At 48.1% G+C, this 19,513-nt stretch overlaps 8 protein-coding genes across 8 annotated transcripts; 2 read left to right on the top strand and 6 right to left on the bottom strand.

Annotated features, from left to right (window-relative positions):
- The first annotated feature begins 2 nt into the window (after positions 1-2).
- EV420DRAFT_1512742 (uncharacterized protein) lies at positions 3-3,620 on the top strand. Its single transcript, XM_060471671.1, has 9 exons — positions 3-276; positions 343-488; positions 545-649; positions 702-767; positions 830-1,365; positions 1,416-1,551; positions 1,603-1,876; positions 1,941-2,060; positions 2,118-3,620. The coding sequence occupies exons 1-9, from the start codon at positions 105-107 to the stop codon at positions 3,389-3,391; spliced, it is 2,829 nt and encodes a 942-aa protein (XP_060336123.1). The 5' UTR covers positions 3-104; the 3' UTR covers positions 3,392-3,620.
- EV420DRAFT_1512727 (Endonuclease/exonuclease/phosphatase) lies at positions 3,621-5,403 on the bottom strand. The gene is made up of 7 exons (XM_060471670.1): positions 5,098-5,403; positions 5,020-5,041; positions 4,863-4,966; positions 4,489-4,814; positions 4,355-4,437; positions 3,873-4,298; positions 3,621-3,816 (listed from the first exon to the last, which is right to left on the bottom strand). Exons 1-7 carry the CDS (start codon positions 5,290-5,292, stop codon positions 3,647-3,649), a joined length of 1,326 nt encoding a protein of 441 aa, XP_060336122.1. The 5' UTR covers positions 5,293-5,403; the 3' UTR covers positions 3,621-3,646.
- Positions 5,404-5,422: 19 nt separating this feature from the next.
- Positions 5,423-6,609, bottom strand: EV420DRAFT_1512722 (uncharacterized protein). Its single transcript, XM_060471669.1, has 5 exons — positions 6,474-6,609; positions 6,055-6,408; positions 5,905-5,998; positions 5,657-5,849; positions 5,423-5,607 (listed from the first exon to the last, which is right to left on the bottom strand). The coding sequence occupies exons 1-5, from the start codon at positions 6,589-6,591 to the stop codon at positions 5,509-5,511; spliced, it is 858 nt and encodes a 285-aa protein (XP_060336121.1). The 5' UTR covers positions 6,592-6,609; the 3' UTR covers positions 5,423-5,508.
- A 239-nt stretch (positions 6,610-6,848) lies between these two features.
- EV420DRAFT_1617837 (cytochrome P450) lies at positions 6,849-9,053 on the top strand (the record flags this gene model as incomplete). Its single annotated transcript, XM_060475290.1, has 14 exons — positions 6,849-7,035; positions 7,084-7,216; positions 7,264-7,315; positions 7,372-7,508; positions 7,555-7,699; positions 7,752-7,877; positions 7,924-8,038; positions 8,095-8,246; positions 8,299-8,316; positions 8,366-8,435; positions 8,491-8,551; positions 8,597-8,719; positions 8,770-8,916; positions 8,969-9,053. The coding sequence occupies 14 exons, from the start codon at positions 6,849-6,851 to the stop codon at positions 9,051-9,053; spliced, it is 1,551 nt and encodes a 516-aa protein (XP_060336120.1).
- EV420DRAFT_1512707 (Prephenate dehydratase-domain-containing protein) lies at positions 8,894-10,243 on the bottom strand. Its single transcript, XM_060471668.1, has 5 exons — positions 10,142-10,243; positions 10,039-10,096; positions 9,779-9,990; positions 9,537-9,729; positions 8,894-9,476 (listed from the first exon to the last, which is right to left on the bottom strand). The coding sequence occupies exons 1-5, from the start codon at positions 10,211-10,213 to the stop codon at positions 9,154-9,156; spliced, it is 858 nt and encodes a 285-aa protein (XP_060336119.1). The 5' UTR covers positions 10,214-10,243; the 3' UTR covers positions 8,894-9,153.
- Positions 10,244-10,262: 19 nt separating this feature from the next.
- Positions 10,263-13,353, bottom strand: EV420DRAFT_1512705 (uncharacterized protein). Its single transcript, XM_060471667.1, has 17 exons — positions 13,148-13,353; positions 13,089-13,100; positions 13,019-13,036; positions 12,965-12,969; positions 12,805-12,914; positions 12,689-12,757; positions 12,338-12,641; positions 12,086-12,285; positions 11,890-12,024; positions 11,795-11,834; positions 11,732-11,741; positions 11,404-11,676; positions 11,239-11,353; positions 10,934-11,186; positions 10,725-10,881; positions 10,560-10,669; positions 10,263-10,509 (listed from the first exon to the last, which is right to left on the bottom strand). Exons 1-17 carry the CDS (start codon positions 13,238-13,240, stop codon positions 10,398-10,400), a joined length of 2,016 nt encoding a protein of 671 aa, XP_060336118.1. The 5' UTR covers positions 13,241-13,353; the 3' UTR covers positions 10,263-10,397.
- A 211-nt stretch (positions 13,354-13,564) lies between these two features.
- On the bottom strand, positions 13,565-16,715 carry EV420DRAFT_1617836 (uncharacterized protein; the record flags this gene model as incomplete). The annotated part of the gene is made up of 3 exons (XM_060475289.1): positions 13,565-14,553; positions 14,605-15,147; positions 15,197-16,715. 3 exons carry the CDS (start codon positions 16,713-16,715, stop codon positions 13,565-13,567), a joined length of 3,051 nt encoding a protein of 1,016 aa, XP_060336117.1.
- Positions 16,716-17,320: 605 nt separating this feature from the next.
- On the bottom strand, positions 17,321-18,284 carry EV420DRAFT_1637235 (P-loop containing nucleoside triphosphate hydrolase protein; the record flags this gene model as incomplete). The annotated part of the gene is made up of 8 exons (XM_060476680.1): positions 17,321-17,385; positions 17,446-17,579; positions 17,630-17,736; positions 17,789-17,970; positions 18,020-18,038; positions 18,092-18,130; positions 18,188-18,219; positions 18,269-18,284. 8 exons carry the CDS (start codon positions 18,282-18,284, stop codon positions 17,321-17,323), a joined length of 594 nt encoding a protein of 197 aa, XP_060336116.1.
- Between the last annotated feature and the right edge of the window lie 1,229 nt (positions 18,285-19,513).

The raw sequence follows: 19,513 nt of genomic DNA, 5'->3' as shown, positions 1-19,513 counted from the left end.
CGTGCCTTCTCTTCCTTGCCTCGACTCTTGTCCACGATCTGAGTGCCTCCTTCATTCGAGCCTTTGGTCTCGCTCTCCCTTTCTTCTTCTTGTCTCCCGCTTTCATGACCGCAGTCGCCTTTGATTCTGCTGCAAGGGACCTCCCGCCGCCCCCGCCTACAGCCCACTCAAATTCCGCCTTCGTTCCGCCTCCTCCGCCAAAATTACCGCTCGACCCTCCAGCCGGCTCATCGCATCATCAGAGTCACGCTTTCACCGTCTCTGCTTCAGATCCAGGTGTGCTTTCTCTGCCTTTAACTGGCCTTCACCGCCTTCCCTGCTCATCTGCCGCTTTCCCACCAGGTCTTTCCGCTCCTTCAACGCCCACAAGCCCAACGACGCCCGTTTCGCCATCTTATCCAGAGTCAAAACCTAAAAGAAGCAATCCTTTAACAGATCTAGTCGATACAGAGAAGAACTATGTCGAGCAGTTGACCGGGATCATCAGGGTAAGATGTGCTGTCTCCCTGCATTTCATTTTAACTTTACCCTTCTTCTTGTATAGAAAGTTGCTGCAGCATGGTCTCGTTCCAATCTCCCCCCTCCCGAGCTCGATACGATGTTCAGAAGTATCGAGGGTGTATACAAGGCTAACCGAAGTCTTCTAATGGTACGTTTCCTCGTGCCTTCCTTGCAAGAGTACCGCGTCATAATGCCTGCAGAGACTTAAAGAGATTGGTACTAATCCTTCCTCGCCAAAGGCCTTGGGTGACTTACTCATGCAGTGGGTATGTACTCTTCAATGGCATCGACCTATTCACTTCCGTTCATCGTCTTCATTCGTCATCAGATCGACGATTTGGAAGCCCCATATACCAATTATTCCTACAAGTATTGCTGTGGCTTCGATGACTGGGATCTTGTTTCATCCAATACTCGACTACCGTCTATTATCGCTGCCTTCTCTACAGCCCTACCTCCTCCAACATCGCTCATCACTTCTCCAGACGACCCGCCTTTGTGGACCCTCGATGCTCTCTTCCTGCTTCCCAAACTTCGTCTCAAATACTACAAGAAACTCTACTCTAGACTTCTAAAAAGTACAGTCCCTGGTCGGAGCGATCACCGACTCTTGGTTGGTGCTTTGGATAAACTAGACACACTGTTGGATACATTGGAACAAAGGGCGCAGATCAGAGTAACTTCAATGCAATCGCCGTCCAACGAGCCCCCTATGTTGCAAGGTGAGGACGAAGTGGTATTTGACCTTCGGACACAACGGGAAAGCGCGGCACAATCATCGGCACTAAGTGCACCGATTCAAAGTGATGCTGACGCAACGCCGAACAGTTCAAGTAGTTCGGCCCGAGGAAGCAGCGTGCTAGGGTATGTCCGTCTCATCAAATATACGTCACCAGCTCAACAATTGTACTCAGGGAGCGTCTCTCCGGGGAGACAGCAATGACATCGACCAGTCGCGTTTCATCTCAGACCATGTCGATGCCAATTTCTGACCTGGAGAGGCGGTTATCCACTGAACGGACATTGGACATCTTCACTATGAAGTTAAAGGTACCTACATTATAAATATTTGCTGCGGTCTCTTTCAAAGTGTTCTCATAGAGTGTCCGTCTGCAAATGTCGCCGCCTACGCTTACCTTCAAGCGGGAACTTCGCCTGTCTATGGATGTCAAGATTACATTAACACCACGCGCTACGGGAGTAGAAGTTGTTCATCGTCAGGGGCACGTTTTTCTATTGTCAGATCTATTTTTAGTATGCGAGAGGATGACGCCCGAAGAACGTTCAGCTGGAGGTGCAGACGGTCCAGACATGTGGTTATGTTACCCGCCTTTGGCCGGGAAAGTGCTGCGTGTGTCTGAAGTGAGTGGTCAAGGTCAGTCGTTCCGGCCCTTCCCTGTATTGCGCCGAATAACAGACACCGCTTTCTGGTTGTTTAGAAACAGCATTGAATGTTGCCATCATGCGAAAGGAGCATATATTCTTGCAGACGGAGTCCGTTCAAGCTCGCAATTTCATGATATCCGAATTCCGGGAATGTATTGAATTTGCAAACTCCAGTAGGTTTTTTGTCTCCCCCGTAACGAGTGGATCAATTAAAATTCATTTTCCCACAGTTACCCCTGCGAAACAGCCCCCGCCGCCTATGCCACCTCTTCCTGGTCTACCACCGAGAGACATCCCTCAAACGCAAAATTCAATGCCGCCAGAAGTGGACAGCAGGAGCAGGAGCGTCAGTCCTCCACAACGAACATCTTTACCTTCTCCGCCTGTCATCCAGCCTCTTCATTTTGATGGGCCGCCCAGCGGGCCCCCATCTTCGTACCGACCCGTCGAGAATGGCCGGAGCCCATCTTATTCCCCTGATGACTTCACGAAAAACCATAATAGTAATGTCCCGCAGCGAATGCCCTCTTTGGACAGTCACCATTCCCCTGCGCCTGACGTTCAACGTGTACCGTCGGTGACACATTCATTGCATGAACAGCGTCCTCCTGTTAGTGGACTTCCGAATATGCCCATGTCCATCAGCCCAGGTCAAGTCATTGCACCATCCAGGAGCACTAGTGCTGCGTCCCACCACACTTATAATAGTAATCAACAGCCTCGCTCACCAATGACCCCCGTCTCTCCCGGTGAACGTATGGCTGGGCCTTCGTTTCACCAGCAACCGCTGCCTTCTCCAATGCGACTACCAGGTCCCCAGGGTGGTTACGGCGTTCCTCCGCGGCCACCCTCCGAGCCTTTATACCCTAATGGCATGCGGAAGCCACCTTCTACGCGGTCGCTTCATTCCCAGTATGAGCAGCCATACTCGGCACCGCCTATCCCCTCTCCTTCACTCCCACCTAATGGATACCCACCCAATAATTTCATCCCAAGAGATTCCTCTTCGGGAAGTCTGCATGCCCCACAGCCACGTCCCTTATTACCATCAGCTCTCAATTCACGCGCAGCTTCTGGTATCGATCAGGCCGCTTCCTTCGCTGATCCAAGTCCTCCGAACTCGCCTGTTGAGGAAACGCGGTCTCTACCCACGGGTCCAGTGACATCCAGTATCTCAGCGCAGATGAAGTGCAAAGTGTTCCTAAAGCAACAGCACGCGCAGTGGAAGTCCTTGGGTTCTGCCCGGCTCAAGTTGTATCATCAAGATCCCACGAATATTAAACAACTCGTTGTGGAGTCTGAGAACAAGGATCACGCCGTTCTGATCTCTACGATCGTTTTGACAGATGGGGTCGAGCGTGTGGGTAAAACAGGTGTGGCTATCGAACTTAGCAACAAGGGTGCACGAACAGGCATCGTGTACATGATACAGCTGCGCAACGAGAAATCTGCAGGTGGTTTGTTCGACAGCTTACTAGCGGGATCTGATAGAAACACAAATTGACCGTATTCCATTGTAACGGGGACTTTGCATAACTCATTCATTAGGATAGATGTGTTTTCAGTTTTTCTACTTGGCATACCCAGGCATATCCACTATCTTCGATATCTTTTCACACACACTCAACGTTTGTTTTCCCTGAATTACGATATAGTTTACTCTATTTACTTACTCTGCTGCAACGCTTTCTTCATGCATTCGGATCCGGATTTTCATGAACCATGATTATTAATGCGATGAATTCTCGGGTTTACTGGTCTAGGATTCTACGTTGGGAACAAATTCTATCTGGGCACAAAGCGAAACATGGTCACTTCCGCATATTCCTTTCCTTGGTATTCCTGGGTCTAAATCAGCGGTCTGATGTGGGGACAAAAGTCCTGTAATGAGTGAACGACCCTCCTCCGGCTCTATGACAAATATGTAATCTATGAAACCGTATGATGGTCAGAAATTCTTTTGTGACGCCGCGTTCAATGCGTACCTAATACGGTTTTCCAGTAATGCGTGTAACTCGTCCATTCTGGCTCATAAGCACCGAGACGCATAGGATCTAGAGTGATTCTATCGCCAAATGTAGCGAAGGTGGAATTTATGGACGATCTCCGGATATTTCTCAATCCCTGGCCGTATGCACTAAGCAAAGGCTTGTGCAAAGCGAACAGAGCGATGAGTTCGGACGGTGAGAGCAGTCCGTCGGTAGGTGTTGCCGACCGAGCATTGGTAATGACCTTGTCTGGGTCTGAAGCCTCATCCTCCTCGGTAGTATCTTTGGTCGGAGAAATAGAAACAGTAGGATCTATGGTGGCGTGTACGACGTGTGAGTTAGTTATCGTCTCCTTTTGTGCGGACAGTAACGGGTCTCCGACTAATAGCGAGTAAGCCGCGTCGTCCGGAGCAAAATTGAAGTCTATGACATGGACTTCACACGTACTCAATTTTTTTTTAAAAGTAAAGGGCACGAACCACCGGCGATTATGCAAGGCCATTTTTGCAAGCCGCGTTCCGTTCGAAATCTCAGAACTTCGCGTTTGAGAATCCCGGCTTGTCTATCATTGAGGTGTGTCAAAGAGTGTGCATAACTAGAGTATTTGACACACCTTGCGCGTTCGTACGTATATCTTGGGTGCCAAAAAAGATGAGTGGTAGCTACGACGACACCGTGATTTTCATCGGTCGTACTCTTCAGAGCGACAATGGATCCAATATTTTTTGTTCGGAAGCTAGCTCCCTTGCGCCCGGGGCCTTCAACATCATCGCGGACCTCTTCATTATCATACTCAACCTTGTGGTCACCAATCTTGGAGTACAAGTTGGTTTTGAAGGCAATGAGACAGCCATGCTTTTTTTTGGGTCCCGCCGCGTAGTGATGAGAGTAAGAAGCGGCATCGAGGACGGGGAGAACTTTCTCGAGGCGATCGACTTCCTAGAACAGTTTTGAGTCAAACTTCGTAGGCGGAAAATAGTCAAGCACCTGCAGACAGAGGATATCAGCACCCTGCGAGAGGAGCTCACGATAGATCATATGTTCCCGTTGAGCTGCCTTCAAACAGTCACTGACTGGAAACAGTTCTCGGCCTTTACTCCAAGTTGAAAGATGTTCTTCTTTTGGATTTAAATATAAGACGTACGAATTAGACATTGTGCCAATAACTTCCGTTCCAAAGTTAATTACAAAAACTTGAGGAATTGACGAAGAACAGACAGACATTCCAGGTAAGAAGCTTGACACGAAATCCCTTGTGCGTATCATCCCCTTCAGGGCATTTCAACCAAGTACGTTCTATAATCTTGCCTTTGTCATCGACTTGAGGAGTCAAATGCGTCTGCTTCTGTTTCTTCGCTTTCCGTCTTTGTTGGATTGCGATCTGCTCTGCAGACAGTTCGCGCGACCTTGGAACCATAGAGACAAAACGACAAGAAAAACGAGAAAAGAGAGTGTAATGCGCGAGCCTGGACGCAGACAAGAAAAGACGGGCGAGCGCTATGGTGGAGGACGGTGAGTGAAGGACTCAGATTATGACGTCATCAAGACTGAGAACAACTAAAGATACAGATTTATGTGTAGCAAAATAAATACATGTCCGGTGCGTATGGAACAAGTCCGTACAGGCCCAGTATTACTCCTCACCACCGTACCGTCTTCTTTCTACTCCACCGCGACTGCCAGGAACATTTCTATTTCGACAGTGGTTAGCGTAGTGCCCCTTCTCCCCGCACTGGAAATTATGTTGGTGAGACTGCAAGTAATAATTATGAAAAACGAACCTTGAAGCACAGAACTTCATCCAGATTCCTCCTAGGTGGCATGGAGGTGGGATTGTTGCCAAATCCTGGACCAGAGCCAGGAGCACGATCAAAGTCGGAATATCGACCATATCCTGGGGGTGGAGGGCCAAGATCTCTGGTGGGCGCAGTTGGCGGATCGTAGTCCTTTTGAGTAGGTAAATCGGGCTTGGGGCTGGCATTGAAAAATCGGTTGGTAAAATAGATATTGAAATGGAGAGAGCACTTACTGTCCTCTTGAACATTCAGGACCCAACGGGCACATTCCAGTAAGATATAATTGACATGCTACGCGTCGCACATGTTTTCGAGGGCATTCAGGACCTGCGTGAAAAAGACGTGAGTTTTTAACTATATATGTTCTGTCTGTATAGACATACCTAGCTTGCAAAAGCCTCTCTTGTAGTCTGGACATTCAACCTTGCGTTCCTTAGGATGAGCGTATAGGCATTCATCTCCTGCTGAACAGTATCCGTACTTGGCATACCACCAACATTCAGGCATCCGCCTTAGATTATACTCGTGCAAGAACTCGCATGCATCACCCTTCTTACAAAGTCCTCGAAGCCAATGCTTACAAACGGTTGAAAGACGCTCCCTGTCGCGAGGATGGGTAGGTATTTGTTTTGGCGGCTGGAAATTTTGTATAGATGGGGTGGTATGGCGTAGAGGGCAGTGCAGAGGACCAAGCGGACAGCCGGCAGGAGTTAGTGATAAACGACAAATTTGATCATCTGTGGCAGCGAAGACAATGTGAATGGCGTAAGTAAATACAAAGTCTAAGAAAGATCGGACTGACCCTTGTCGAGCTTGATACCGAGCTGCGCCTTGATATACAGCTCTGCCGGGAAATTGTTTTGGTGGAACTGAGGGTCGATGATGTCCTTCAGAGCAAGAGAATTGGCGACCGTGGCCATCGTCGTGGTCGATGACCAAGATGCGTGTAACTGCCGACCCAGAAAGGAAGGCCCAATCAGGGAGGGCGCGATGCACGTGACTGAATGCGATGGCCGTAGTCCGAACCATCAAGGTCAGTAAGTCAGGTTCGTCCAGTCTGATACTGATAGCAATACTTGGATAATACGCGGGTCTCGTTCAAAGTCAGCAAAGCGGAGCCCGCGATGGTCGAAGGCCGCTATATAAGCCACTCTCCGGGTTCTTTACCCCACCTTCAATGTTTCCCTCCACCCAATCCTTTCTCGTCCTCACTGTATTTATCGTCCCCCTTGTTCTCGTATGGAGACAACGGAAAGCCCGGGCTCTACGTCTGCCTCCAGGACCACAGGGGTCCTGGCTTGGCAGCGTAGAGATTCCCAAGCTGTATCCTTGGCGGACATATTCCCAGTGGAAAGATGAATACGGCAAGTCCCCAATATATTATGCTACACATCTACTGACGCGTTGATTAGGCGACGTCGTGTATATATACGCGTTTATGAACAGCATACTTATCTTGAACTCTGCTCAGGCTATTTCTGACTTGCTTGAAAAAAGAAGTGGGAACTATTCATCCCGACCAGTACGCACTATGGTTCAGGAATTGTATGGCCCCGCGCATCTATTTTTTCTATCACTTATAGTTGCATCAGAATGGGATGGGACTGGCTTTTTTCATCCATGTCTTACGGCAATCGCTGGAAAGTGAAATCCTTTCTTTCTTTCCGTCTATGTCCTTTACGTTGACGGAAATGCATCAGCGACACCGAAATCTGTTCCAAAAACATTTCCCTATAAATGGTACATCTGAGCATCACCCGTTGCAGATTGCGCTGACACACGCGTTGCTACGGGATCTCGAACGTAGTCCCGCTGAGTTCGGCCATCACATCAGACGGTATATATTTCTGCTACACGACGTACTTTCCTGAAACAGATTCCAGGACAGCTGCAGCGATTGTTCTAGAAATCACCTATGGCATCAATATCGACGAGAAACTAGGCAATAATGGAGATAATTATGTGAAACTAGCCAGCTCTGCTATTTTGCCCTTTTCTCGTGCCGGCATTTTTGGCACTTACATGGTGGTATGTCCTCACATGTAAACCTATGATTCGTATCCACACGCACATCCTTCAGGACTATTTTCCCGCATTGAAATACCTACCGTCTTGGTGTGCTCCCTTTAAGCGCAAGGCCAAAGAATGGCGAAAGAGATCACAGGCGTTGGTTAATCGCCCATTCGAAGTGGTCCAAACCAGAATGGTTGGCAGATTTACATGGGGAATTCTCATTGCTCACTGACATCCAGGAAAAAGGGACTGCATCACCATGTATTGTGGCCCACGAATTGGATGACATAGCGCTCGGTCGGGGTACTGCAGATCTGCAAGTCGTTAAGAACGTTGCAGCTACAACTTTCGCCGGTAAGCTTGTTTTGTAGCTTATTCGGCGCCATTTCGATAATCCTGCTTGTTCTCAGCTGGCGCTGACACTGTAGTTTCGGCTCTACAGTCCTTGTTCCTCGCCATTGCCCTGCACCCGACTGTTCAAGACAAGGCCCAAAAGGAGCTTGACCGTGTGTTAGGCAACAGGCTACCAATGTTCTCAGATAGATATCAACTACCGTACATTGTAAGTGGGATTGTCATGCTCTTGACCTGCACAAATTGACCTCTCCTCATAGGACTGCATTTGCTACGAAGTGAGTCTCTCTACACAAGAATACATACCGTTGCCAATGCATTATATAGCTTTTAAGATGGAATCCAGTAACACCTCTTGGACTTGCGCACTATGTTTCTGAAGACGATAAATACAGAGGTATCTTTCGACTGATTGAGGTACAAAAAATACTGTCCTGACAGAACACTTGTAGGATATATAATCCCGAAAGGAACCATTGTTTTCCCTAACGTCTGGGCAATATTGCATGATCCGTACGTATCTGCGAGCAGCTAGAAACCAAAGCTAAAGCCATGCAGTGACGTCTACCCCAACCCTTTTGCTTTTAATCCCGATAGGTTCGAAGGCAACGTTACTGCTCAAGACCTTCCAGTGTCCGGACTGAACGAGATCCCAACTGCACCATTCGGGTTTGGTCGAAGGTGAGCAGACTTTTGCTCTGAGAGAGTCGTAAGCCTTGACACTTTAACAGAACGTGCCCAGGTCGTTGGTTTGCCTTTGACTTCCTGTGGATTTCGGTGGCTTCCATCTTGTCTGTGTACAGGATAACAGAAGCCACCGACGACAAAGGACAGCCTATAGACCTTAACGGGGAACTTTACAGTTCAACCATTCTCAGGTATGGGTGCTTAAGTTTATGGATGACAATGATGAACCGATGTTGTTTGTAGTCATCCTCTTCCTTTCAAGTGCCAGATCGAGCCGCGGTCCCCCACCGCAAAAGCGTTAATTGAGGAGACCAACCTCGAAGACTGAGTTTGTACAGTTCCGTTACGATGATCTAGGCTGATGGTGTAACTACACAGGTATATGTATTCTACTATTTAAAAAATTAGAAAGATCTTTTTGTATCGTTCTACCAGATACCTAAAAGCTTCCCCGTTCCACCGGCCAGTCTAACTCGCTCAAGCGCATGCTCTACTTCACTTTCCCAAATGTCTTGGCCTAATGAATCAAGTTCTACAAAATATATATCATGAAAAGTAGCGTTGTCGAGAGCCGGCCGACGATCTATTCGCGAGATGCAGTCCATCCTCAAGGCAGCCAAGAGTGTCATAATACTGGCTGATTTATTTGTTACGTCCACCGATAAACGAAGAAGAGCTCGGGTGCGCCGCTTTGTCCGTGACGGCACACCATTTGAGGGTTTCGCCACAACATAAAAACGGGTGAAATTCGCTACGCGATAACTTCCATGTCAGTGAAATGCAAGCCGATAGAAGGAAAGAGACTTCAAACAGTGTTGATCTTGGATCCCTTCATTCAATATGTCAAGCCCGTCAAAAACGGTCAAACACGCTTTTGAGCATATAGCCGCATAAGAAAGAGGACTCGAGAGAAGAGCTTTCGCCGCCGCTGAAGTCGACGGCATCTTCTTGAGTGATGCATGTGGGAGATGCTTCTCGATGAACAACCGACATTGTCCAAGAGCCTGGAAAGTCTCCATTAAATCCGCTCTTTTCTATCAGAAATTCACTGACCTGTTCATGACTCATAACACAATCGATATCAGAAAGTTTGACCCCCTTCCGAACAATTAGACAATGCTGAATTGCCAGAATAATTTCATCCCGGACAAAGACGGGGTCATCTTTGCGCAAGCAATCGTACGTCTCGATAACTGGCCCGAAAATCGAATTTTCTTGAGGTACTATGCCTATGTCGACTGTAGTAGACAGTGAGTCAAATACCTCTGATAGATTGCTTAGTGTGCGACATCAGGCCGATAGAAGCTGATCACCTGCAATGGAATTTTGTTCAATATATTCGACGTCACTCCCAAATTTTTCGTATGCGGCCTATTATTGTCATTTTGTGGAGCTGCTGCAGGCCAATGTTCATACCTGGTACGTATAAGTGCCTAATGGGCCAAGAAATGCCACGGCTAGCTTGTTCTGCAACGGCAGGTCCGCCATCGCTCTTTCTTCGTCACGGTCGAACACGAAGTTTCAAAGTTTTGTCATTGATCGGTTCAAAAGCGCTTTGGCCTCGTTCAATCTTTGCGTTATTTGCTTCCAAAAAAATCATACACAAGCTACATACATGAACTACATATTGCTACAATGTCCGCCTCTTAAATACGAACCTATAAAAATTCCATTACGCCATCACACCTGAAGGCGGACCGCCTGTCGTGACCATCCTATCCTCGAGCATTTTTGCACACCGATATGCCATTGCGTAGCGCTGACCCACTTTTGATAAAGCAGTCCTGATGCAGATCAGCGCCTGGTACACAAACTGATATTTCGTTGAACTTACAAAATGAAGTCCAATTCAGCTCGTAGTGTGGAAATCTGGTCCTGACTGTTCGCTTCGATGGCGGCTTGCAAGAATCGAACTAGTACTCGTCCGGCGGTGAACCAACAAAACTAATACAGAAAGCAAAGTCAAAGCACCGTCATAGGTAGTATTGGTTCAACGTACTGAACAAAATGAATCCAAAAGGGTAATGTCAAAACTTGTGGACCATACAGCATATATTAGATCCAGAATCGCACGTGCAGAGGTAAGGATCTTCAGTGCTGAGATACAACCTGATATCCGTACATCTGCGTGAGGGTCATGCAGGACGATGTTTGCTCTAGAAACGACATCAATACCGGCGGGTCAAAGAGTGCCTCTACTATGCTCACACATGTGATATAAGGCATGCAGTGTAGAGGTGATTGTCGACCGTATTATTGTTGATGGGATTCCTCAAATGCGGCGGGAAAGAACCGAGAAAAGAGGAGATGGTGCTATCCAGTTCGATAAAGCCAGTAGACATTCGAGCATCAATAGGCTCAGTTGAATTGGGGCTTAACGGTAGCGGATGATACGCAGGGATGTGCTCGTCGCCGTTGTAATGCCGCGTCCTAAACCTCATATTGAATGTTTTGACTCTCGCTGGTAATATGTGAGTTTTCTATTGTGACAGAAAGGGTAAATGCAAACTCACATAACAGGATAGAACTCTTGATGTACATAATGAAGGAGTCTATTTGATTTTCGGGATGGTTGATGAGAAGATCTTTGGCATGTGCCCACTGCCTATCATGCGGGGTAACAAGTGCCTTTGAGGTGCCGATGAACATCGAAGCAGTGAAGATATAGGAAAACGTACGCCTTGTTCATACTGGTCCCCTCGTAGCGGGAGCAACTGGGAGATGTCCGAATCGTCCATACTGTGAGCCCAGCCGTTTGTGCAACCATGCTGTCGTTCGTTTGCATAAGCGAGCCAGAACGCGTTCCTTCTCATTTCGTCTTCGACTACTGTGCGTGCCGGAGGTAGGATAGAGGCTGGTCTTTGAGATACAGTTATGGAATTGAACGGTGGACACATGTTCAGTCCCAGCGGAACCGCCAGACGCAGCGAGTGAGCGGCTGTGATAAAAAGCTAGAAGCGATGAAACATTAGCCTCCGGCGCCGGACAGTGTTTGACCATGCATACTTCGACATGCCTAGATCGAATATCAGAATGGATCCCATCATTCAAAAAATAAACCGGACTGACTTTGAGTGGGATATGTAGAACCAGCACAAAACAATATTTGCTGTTACAATTTATATCAGTAGGACGTACAAGACAAAAACTGCTTGCCAATTTACCTTGCAAAACTTGAAGAAGGTCCTGCCCTAAGAATTCAAGCCGTTGGGCAGTATCTCGAGCCAGCTTCACCTGCTGTTCTGCGAACGAATCCGGACGTTCTTCCTTTGACCGATACCGTTCCGAAAATATTTCGTCTTTCGGGATTTTTTAAGAAACAATTAAAGGGAATTTCGGCGGCGATGACAACGGACTTACCGGGCTCAACTTCAGACAAGTTGGGAAGGGGAGGTGAGGTAACCATACCGGTATAAAGGCTTCCCACAGCACATATGGCATGCAGGACGGGCGGAGCAGGAAATCTGGGGTGCGCCGGAGGTAATGAAAGAGAAGTCATAAAACTGGTTGCATGGAAGAGGCGAGTCGCATGGGGATGGAAGAGAAAGAAGACTTCGACTCTGAGGTATTGGCTACATGGGATGATAGAGACGATAATAGTTGAAAACTCACAAATGGCGAAGCAACTCTGGTTCAGGGAGATTTGGGGGCCAATTGGGCCAGAGGACGTCCCACCCGGCATGTGAGGAGGCGCCACTTGGTGTTTCGGAAATGCCCTGCTCCTGTTTGCCGAGAGGGCTGCGAGATGTGTTTCTGGACCCTGCATACAGGTGGTGAGGATGTCCATTTGATATTGAATGTTGCGATGGACTGGACGATTGAGCCTCGCGAGCCCGTGGTGAAAAAATTGCCTGGTGTTGGATATCGTGTTCCGCTGCCGAGTTTTCCTTTTGGCGCAGAAGGGCTTCGAGTTCACCTGTGGGAGGTCAGACGGTGAATTAATGGTAGAAGTAGCGAACGCACTGATGCGATTTTCCAACCTCTCGTACTTGTTCTTGGGTGTCTCCGAAGGCGCTGCTGTGCTTTCATGAACTGCAAATGATGAGAGCGGGTGCTGGGCTAAGACTTGGGCTGCTCACTTTCGTCAAAAGTGCACTCGGGAGCAGATGGAAGTTGTGCGCCTGCAGGTGCATGGGATACAGCATGAGCATGGGAGCGCACACAAGTCGAGCAAGGCCGTTTAGCATCACTAAATGAAGTTCGTGGATATTGAAATAAATAGCGACATTGAGGACATACCATTTCTTTTGAAAAGAATGAGCAATGAGAAATATACAGCAGCAAAAGGCTCACCAATTTCCTCCTTCGACACTGGGCTGTTCATGAGCACCTGGAAGAGCAAGAGTCGGTAACAAAGACGCACTTGGTGACAGGCCTAGAGAAAAGGATAAGAAGTGAAGACCAACAGAGAATGTGGCCTACCTGGTTGCGTTTGAGGACATTTGGGTGGGTACCATTGCTGTGAACTGGACCAGTTGCTGAGTGGGACGAAGAGGCCTGTTGTGCTTTTGGCATATTCTGAGCGTCAACGACAATAACGATCGGCGGTGGGAATCAACAGAGGTCGGCGAATTTCAAGCCTTCGAGAGGCGGTGCTGATAAGGTAATGAAAACGCGTTGTTCCCTTTTGGTCTTGGCAGTACCTAAACAAGCTTACGGCTCAATCCAGCCACAGATCTCTCTCCATAATAATGACATGGTTCCGTTGTATTGCAAGTACTACTATCCGAAATATCTAATAACGACAATTCACTGCATAAAAATAACAAAAATCGAAAACATGTAAATAATAACAATAATCACTTTAGTACGTGTAACATCGGCTTATTCCAAAGTCCGTCAGGAATCCAGCTTGCCCAAACTACCCAGGGATGAGGTCACGTTGTTCGCCGTCACATTTTCCACATTGCCCTCCAATGCTGCTGCCGCAGCAGACCATACTTCATTGAACGTTTCATCTGTCAGTGACGAGTCGTACGCGACCAGGGCTGACGTAGCATTGTCTGCCCAGACGACTTTCGTACCCGTACCTGTGATCGTCCAGTTCCGCAATGCACTCGCCTCTTCGGATCCAAAGAACAATTTCTCGGATGTCCTCGAAAAGGACGACACGGAATGATCAATGTCGGCTGGAAATATGCTGCCAAAGACAGCAATTTCTAGAGCCGGGATAGACGCCAGGGACGCAACGAGCTCTGATTGATTGTCGGGTGGTACAACTTTGTACGACAGCACATACGTCGCGAGAGTAATGGCAACATCCGTGTCCAGGGACAGCAAGTAGTTCAGCATAATATGTTCCAGATGGTTGAGTGTCCCATATTGTCGAGGATTTTGGGTGCCGTTAGTTGGCTGAACAGATGATCCCGGCAAAGAGCTCAACAGCTGGCCGCTGCGAATGACTACACGAGGACCAGCATCTCGGTTAAGGACCGCAGCTTGTTGAGCAACTCCTGTCGTAGTATTCGCGAACGGCAGTCGAAGGCGAAGCACATTCAAAGTTCCATACAAGGGACGGTCAGGATAACATGAGGTATCGAACTCAGACACCTCCGCTACATTCGAAAGTCCGAACACTGAGACTTCGATATCATTGATCTGTCCAAGCTCAGATGATGATAGGTTCGGATAGCATCCCAGAGGCGGCGGGAATGGTTCGGTGGATGAATTGGTCATCAGGGCAGACACGGTTTGAGACGTGGCATCGAAGGGAATTAGAAGGGGTGACGAGCTGACAATCGACAGGAAGTCGGACAAGTCTTCCGCCCTTTGCTGCAAAACGGAGGTCCAGTATGTCGACAATGCATTCTTTTGCTGAGTGGAAGATGCTGGAAATTACAACATTAAGTAAACGTTACAACACGGCGGAGAGAACCTACCGAGCGCGAAACTGTACATTCGATTCAATGCAGAAAGGGCAGTATTGCTCACTCGACTGATCTGCTCATCAGTGGGTTGACCGTTGTTGATGAATGATACGGCTTGCTGACTGATCGATTGAGTTGCAAAGTTGAACGTGAAACCTGAAGCTGTCACGGCGAAAGAACCAGCATCATCAGATACTGGTCCATCCAATTGACTAGTTTCTGACCAAGGAGCATCTTTGGCGAAATCTCGTAAAGTTTTCGTGCTGGGAATATCCTGCGACTGAACAAGATTCCAGAGGATTGCAGCCTGGGCCCACTCCGTGCGATTAGGAGAATCCGACATGGTTAACGCCGGTGCGACATCAACGAGAAGAGATTGCGCTGAGCAATCGCTGCCCGTCGTAGTTCCCAGAGTTAGCCAAAGGGAATTGTATACATAATTAAGGGTATGGTCCGTGTCGAACAATTGGTTCATTGTAGGCGCAAGGTCGACGATGTTATGGGCAAGTGCATTACAGTTGCCTGTAACTGAGGAAGTGCACACGCAGGTGGTATCTACACTTTGAAATCAGTAATACTGAAGCTGAATCTTCAAGAGACGTACTGAGATCGCAAACCGCTCCGGCAAGACCAGCAGCACATTGATGTAGGTCCTGACTTTTCCGACTCACCGTTACGCCGACAGCAACACCAACGGTAATCAATGCGACCGCGATGAAAATACCCAAGATGATCAACTTTTTCTTACGAGAAAAATGTGTCATGCTCTTAGGCCTGTCTAAGCCGGGAGAATCTGGCGGATGCAAAACGGGTGCATGTTGAGATTTGCGGTTACGATGTGTCCGCAAGGGATCACCATTCGTCGGAATGTCTCCTCCACTATACGCAGAGGATATACCTGTATGGGAATCGAAATGGTAGAACGTTCGCGAGTCATGAGGATAATACCCCTTTTCTAGCAAGTTATTCAGTGTCCCTGCCCGCGCAGCCAAGTCTGACAGAGGCATAGTTGCCTCCCGTCGCCGGTTGGCAATTTCAGCGGCGATGGGGATATGTGGTATGATAGGAACAGGCGGTAGGGGCTTAGCTCGTCTCCAGTTAGGGAGACGCTGGATTATGGATTTGCTCGTAGATGACACACGAGAAAGAAATGAAGGAGCGGCGCTATGGTTCGAATGTGTGGACTGCCGTGACATAGGACGAGCAGGAGGGGGACGCGGCTTTGTCAGAGGCAAAATTGAGCTGGAACGAACGAATTCTTTGTAGTCTGTGCTTGATCCATCGCTGTGTATTGATACGGCTCGCAACGTTGCAGGAGCGACGCCTACCACGGAAGCACCGGGAACGGTGACTCCTCGAGAAAGGCTGGCCGAACGAATGATAGTGGGAAAATTGTCCTCCTGCTCCGAGTAGAGTGTATCGGAATAATCCGAGTGGGGGGGAACTTTGTTAGTGAAGGAGGTGGGGGGATGCTGTCGGGGTCTGGCGCCTTGTGGTCTGCGAGGAGGGGAAGATCTTGGAGGTTTAGGCGGTGGGGTAGGTAAAGGAGGTCGGTCGACATAGTCTGGATAACGAGCAGTTGGTGGGTATGTCATTTCTGACACGCCGCTGAATGCATCGCTACTGAAGGAAGCCCTGCGACCTACGCTATTAAATGAAGGTGCTGAATGCTCCTGGAGCAACGATGTAATGAACGATGTCGAGAGTAAACGGTCCTCAGTAGCGTCGACATCAATGCTAGAGGCACCATCATACCAGTCGTGAGGGGAGAAAGTGCCTGAGCCTGAATAATAAGGGGAGATTGGCGGAGTCGAGGACGGTAACCGATTATTGGCAGAAGCATCTGAGGGGAAATTTCGGAAGGGTGGAGATGGCTGTGACGTAGTAGATTGGTGCAAAAAAAGCGGCGCAATTATAGTATGAAAGGTGGGGGTACTTGGTGATGGAGGTGCAAAGTCTGCACGCAAAGGCGTAGTAGGGATCGAAGACGGTGGCTGGGGAAACTGAGATAACCGCAAAGACTCGCCGTTGCTAATGGTGCTGTCTGCGATACCAGAGGCCGAGGTGTCCTGGGAAGCGGTCGATACATGTCGAACTGGATGCAGTCTCTCCGACTGGACCATGTCAAGACTAGAGGTCAGATCTGCACAGGTTCAACGAGTCGTCGATAGTGAAACTGATGGCGCAACATACGAAAAGAAAGGATCCAACGAAGGTGCCAGAGGTCGCCAATTCGTTACAGTGATCCTATCCAAAACTGATGCACAAGGATACCTCTGTCCTGTACATACTCTGGATGGAAGGGGAAGCCCAGAAAAGTCGCAACCGACCAGAGTACGCTGCCCCGGGCAAAGTACAAGAAAAAAGAAAACAGAGTGGGTAAAAAGAAAAAGCACAGGACTAGGAAGCCATATCGGTGGGCCCTTGCCATGGCCGTTGGTTCCTGGCAATTGCTTGCGGTCATCTGATTACGATTCTCCCAGGGTTCTTCAATTTTCTCCTGAGAATTCGAGCACGCGGTTGCTTGTTGATGTCCATCATCGCAGCCGTCGCAAATCCAGTTCCAGACAACAGGAATGTTTGAAGACAAAAAACAAGCATCCGTCGGTAGCATCAAGAATGTAAAGAAGCAAAGTCAAAAAGCATACAGGTCGTCAAAGTCGAGTAGAAACATAAATGGCGTGATATTATATGTATGCCCACCATCCAAACCGCATACATCTGGCCCTCAAGCGATAATGCACGACTTTGGCCCTTTACTTCTGCCCCTGTCTGTCCGTGGAGGTGGATTCACTACAAATTCCTAGATCAGAATGGAATAGAACGCGGCTGTTGCAAAGGAAGGTCGCTTACAGACTGCTCGGATAGCTTCGTCAAAGACGGTCTTAAGGCCCTTCTGTGTCAGCGCGGAGCACTCTAGATATTTAACGGCTCCAATGTCTTTGGACATCGCGACTCCTTGAGCGTACTGGATTGGCGCCATACGACTAGGGATGCCCGCTTAGTACATCATTCATGCCACAATGGACATACTTACCGGTCTCGGAGTTTCTCTATTGTCGCAGGGTCTTCGCGTAGATCAAGTTTCGTCCCTACCAGTACAACGGAAGTTTGCGGTGCATGATGGGATATCTCAGGGAACCACTGAGAGCATGGAATTAGTGGCATGGAGATAAGTATCTCTATCGTCGCTCACCTTGGTCCTAACATTCTCATAGCTTGGAGGACTGACGAGGGAAAAGCAAATCAAGAAGACATCCGTTTGAGGGTAAGAGAGCGGGCGGAGTCGGTCGTAATCTTCTTGTCCGGCGGTATCCCATAATCCAAGCGAGATGGTTTTGCCGTCGACCATCACATTAGCAGAGTAGTTGTCAAACACTAAGAAAAATTGGTGAGTTTGCCCAGAAAGATATAATAATATAATTACCCGTTGGAATGTATTCTCCCTGTGTATCAAAATCAATGAATAGCCAGGAAAGATGAGGCAGTATCAACGCACAGGAAACGCATTGGTGGTGTATGAAATGAGAAGGCATGTCTGTCGTCCGGTCAGATAAGAATGCACAGTGGGCAGCCATAGCGTCGTTCAGCTCACCTTCCCTACAGCGCCATCTCCCACGACTACACCTGCAGGTGATCGTCAACAACAGGGCCATCCGGTCGCAGAATCACGTACATTTAATCGCTTGCATCCCGATTCTTCAGAAATTCACAGGGAAAACAGCAGGAAGATAAGTAGATGACTGAAAGGTTGATGGCAGAGTAAAGTGTGGGTTATCCGACGAGAACGTCTAGTTCTTGGAGACAAAGATGGCGCTGAAACAGATACGACAGGTGTCAGATAGAAGAGATGAAAGGGCCTCAAAGGGTACGATAAGTAGAAATAACAGTACCTGTCCGGTATAAGAACAGAGTGGAGAAGAACAAGGAGAAAGACAGATCAACGGTAGGGCCTCAGGGTCTCAATGAAGGTTCGTAGCCCATCAGTTATCAGCTGACATCGATCACGTAAGCTGCCATCGGCCTCCGCAGAAGTGACATGTCTGATCATCGAATAATCGGAAAGAGCCTTTAACAAGACCTAAAATGTAATTGTTATGTTCTAGCGAATTCACTTGCATTACAACAAAGACCGGGGTCTCAAAAGATAAATATATCCCAGCTATCATTTATAACCAAACGACTCTATGTAACGTTACACTGCAAGTTGCGCCGAAGAACTGTATTGTGGGGCTGATTTACATGCATTGACGACGGTCTTTCGGACCGCAGACTAAAGATAATTTGGCGTTCCACTCTGTGATGAGGTAGTTGAATCTACTACGTTCAGTGGCAGCAGCAGATGAACTAACGCGTCGAAAAACGCGTTCGATATCCAGCACACTTGGTCTAACCAACGTGAATAAAACTGCATCAACGATCTCTGAAAATGAATACTTGTATCCCTGGTGGCTCAGATGAATACAACTTTGGTGCATTGCACTTTTTCCATCGCGTACGCGACTATTGCGGGAGCATCGTTTTGAAAAATAAAAGCCAATGACAAATAAATTTACCCTATGGCTTCCAATAGCAGTGGAAGCATGTATGACATCTCAGTGCCACCTGAAATAAATGTAAAAATGAGCAAGCAGGATTGCAGAGTCGTATTGTAAACTCACCAGCAACTTGGAGACAGAGGTATCGAATGAGCTGAGATCAGGAGAAAGCCCATACGGTCCGTCGACCAAAACTCTAATGGGCCCTTCTCCAACTCAATGGCAGCCAATTGACAAGTAAACTTGGGGTAAACCCCTTCCGAACGTTTACCAAAAACACCAGCTCCTTCCAACTGCTTTGGCTGCTGGAAGCCAAAGACTTAAACGATTTGTCAGGCACCATCTTAACGTCACGATCTTCCCTTCAAGTCTAGAATCGTTGT

This window comes from Desarmillaria tabescens (genome assembly GCF_030435595.1).
Source record: "Desarmillaria tabescens strain CCBAS 213 chromosome Unknown EV420scaffold_5, whole genome shotgun sequence".
NCBI classification, from domain to species: domain Eukaryota; kingdom Fungi; phylum Basidiomycota; class Agaricomycetes; order Agaricales; family Physalacriaceae; genus Desarmillaria; species Desarmillaria tabescens.
This window is presented reverse-complemented; position numbering and strand designations above follow the sequence as displayed.

What these genes read in the sequence shown, in the direction of transcription:
- EV420DRAFT_1512742 (XM_060471671.1), top strand. Translation starts at nt 105, where the DNA reads ATGACCGCAGTCGCCTTTGATTCTGCTGCAAGGGACCTCCCGCCGCCC. An exon ending in TCTTCACTATGAAGTTAAAG is followed by an intron (nt 1,552 to 1,602) that starts GTACCTACATTA and finishes GTGTTCTCATAG; the next exon opens with AGTGTCCGTCTGCAAATGTC. An exon ending in TATTGAATTTGCAAACTCCA is followed by an intron (nt 2,061 to 2,117) that starts GTAGGTTTTTTG and finishes ATTTTCCCACAG; the next exon opens with TTACCCCTGCGAAACAGCCC.
- EV420DRAFT_1512727 (XM_060471670.1), bottom strand. Translation starts at nt 5,292, where the DNA reads ATGGTTCCAAGGTCGCGCGAACTGTCTGCAGAGCAGATCGCAATCCAA. An exon ending in ATTGGCACAATGTCTAATTC is followed by an intron (nt 4,967 to 5,019) that starts GTACGTCTTATA and finishes CTTGGAGTAAAG; the next exon opens with GCCGAGAACTGTTTCCAGTC. An exon ending in CTGATATCCTCTGTCTGCAG is followed by an intron (nt 4,815 to 4,862) that starts GTGCTTGACTAT and finishes AAACTGTTCTAG; the next exon opens with GAAGTCGATCGCCTCGAGAA.
- EV420DRAFT_1512722 (XM_060471669.1), bottom strand. Translation starts at nt 6,591, where the DNA reads ATGGCCACGGTCGCCAATTCTCTTGCTCTGAAGGACATCATCGACCCT. An exon ending in CGGTATCAAGCTCGACAAGG is followed by an intron (nt 6,409 to 6,473) that starts GTCAGTCCGATC and finishes TCGCTGCCACAG; the next exon opens with ATGATCAAATTTGTCGTTTA. An exon ending in ATGAAGTTCTGTGCTTCAAG is followed by an intron (nt 5,608 to 5,656) that starts GTTCGTTTTTCA and finishes CATAATTTCCAG; the next exon opens with TGCGGGGAGAAGGGGCACTA.
- EV420DRAFT_1512707 (XM_060471668.1), bottom strand. Translation starts at nt 10,213, where the DNA reads ATGGCGGACCTGCCGTTGCAGAACAAGCTAGCCGTGGCATTTCTTGGC. An exon ending in GTGTTATGAGTCATGAACAG is followed by an intron (nt 9,730 to 9,778) that starts GTCAGTGAATTT and finishes GAGACTTTCCAG; the next exon opens with GCTCTTGGACAATGTCGGTT. An exon ending in AGGGATCCAAGATCAACACT is followed by an intron (nt 9,477 to 9,536) that starts GTTTGAAGTCTC and finishes GTTATCGCGTAG; the next exon opens with CGAATTTCACCCGTTTTTAT.
- EV420DRAFT_1512705 (XM_060471667.1), bottom strand. Translation starts at nt 13,240, where the DNA reads ATGCCAAAAGCACAACAGGCCTCTTCGTCCCACTCAGCAACTGGTCCA. An exon ending in GCATGCCTTATATCACATGT is followed by an intron (nt 10,882 to 10,933) that starts GTGAGCATAGTA and finishes TGTCGTTTCTAG; the next exon opens with AGCAAACATCGTCCTGCATG. An exon ending in TTTTGGATTCATTTTGTTCA is followed by an intron (nt 10,670 to 10,724) that starts GTACGTTGAACC and finishes TTTCTGTATTAG; the next exon opens with TTTTGTTGGTTCACCGCCGG.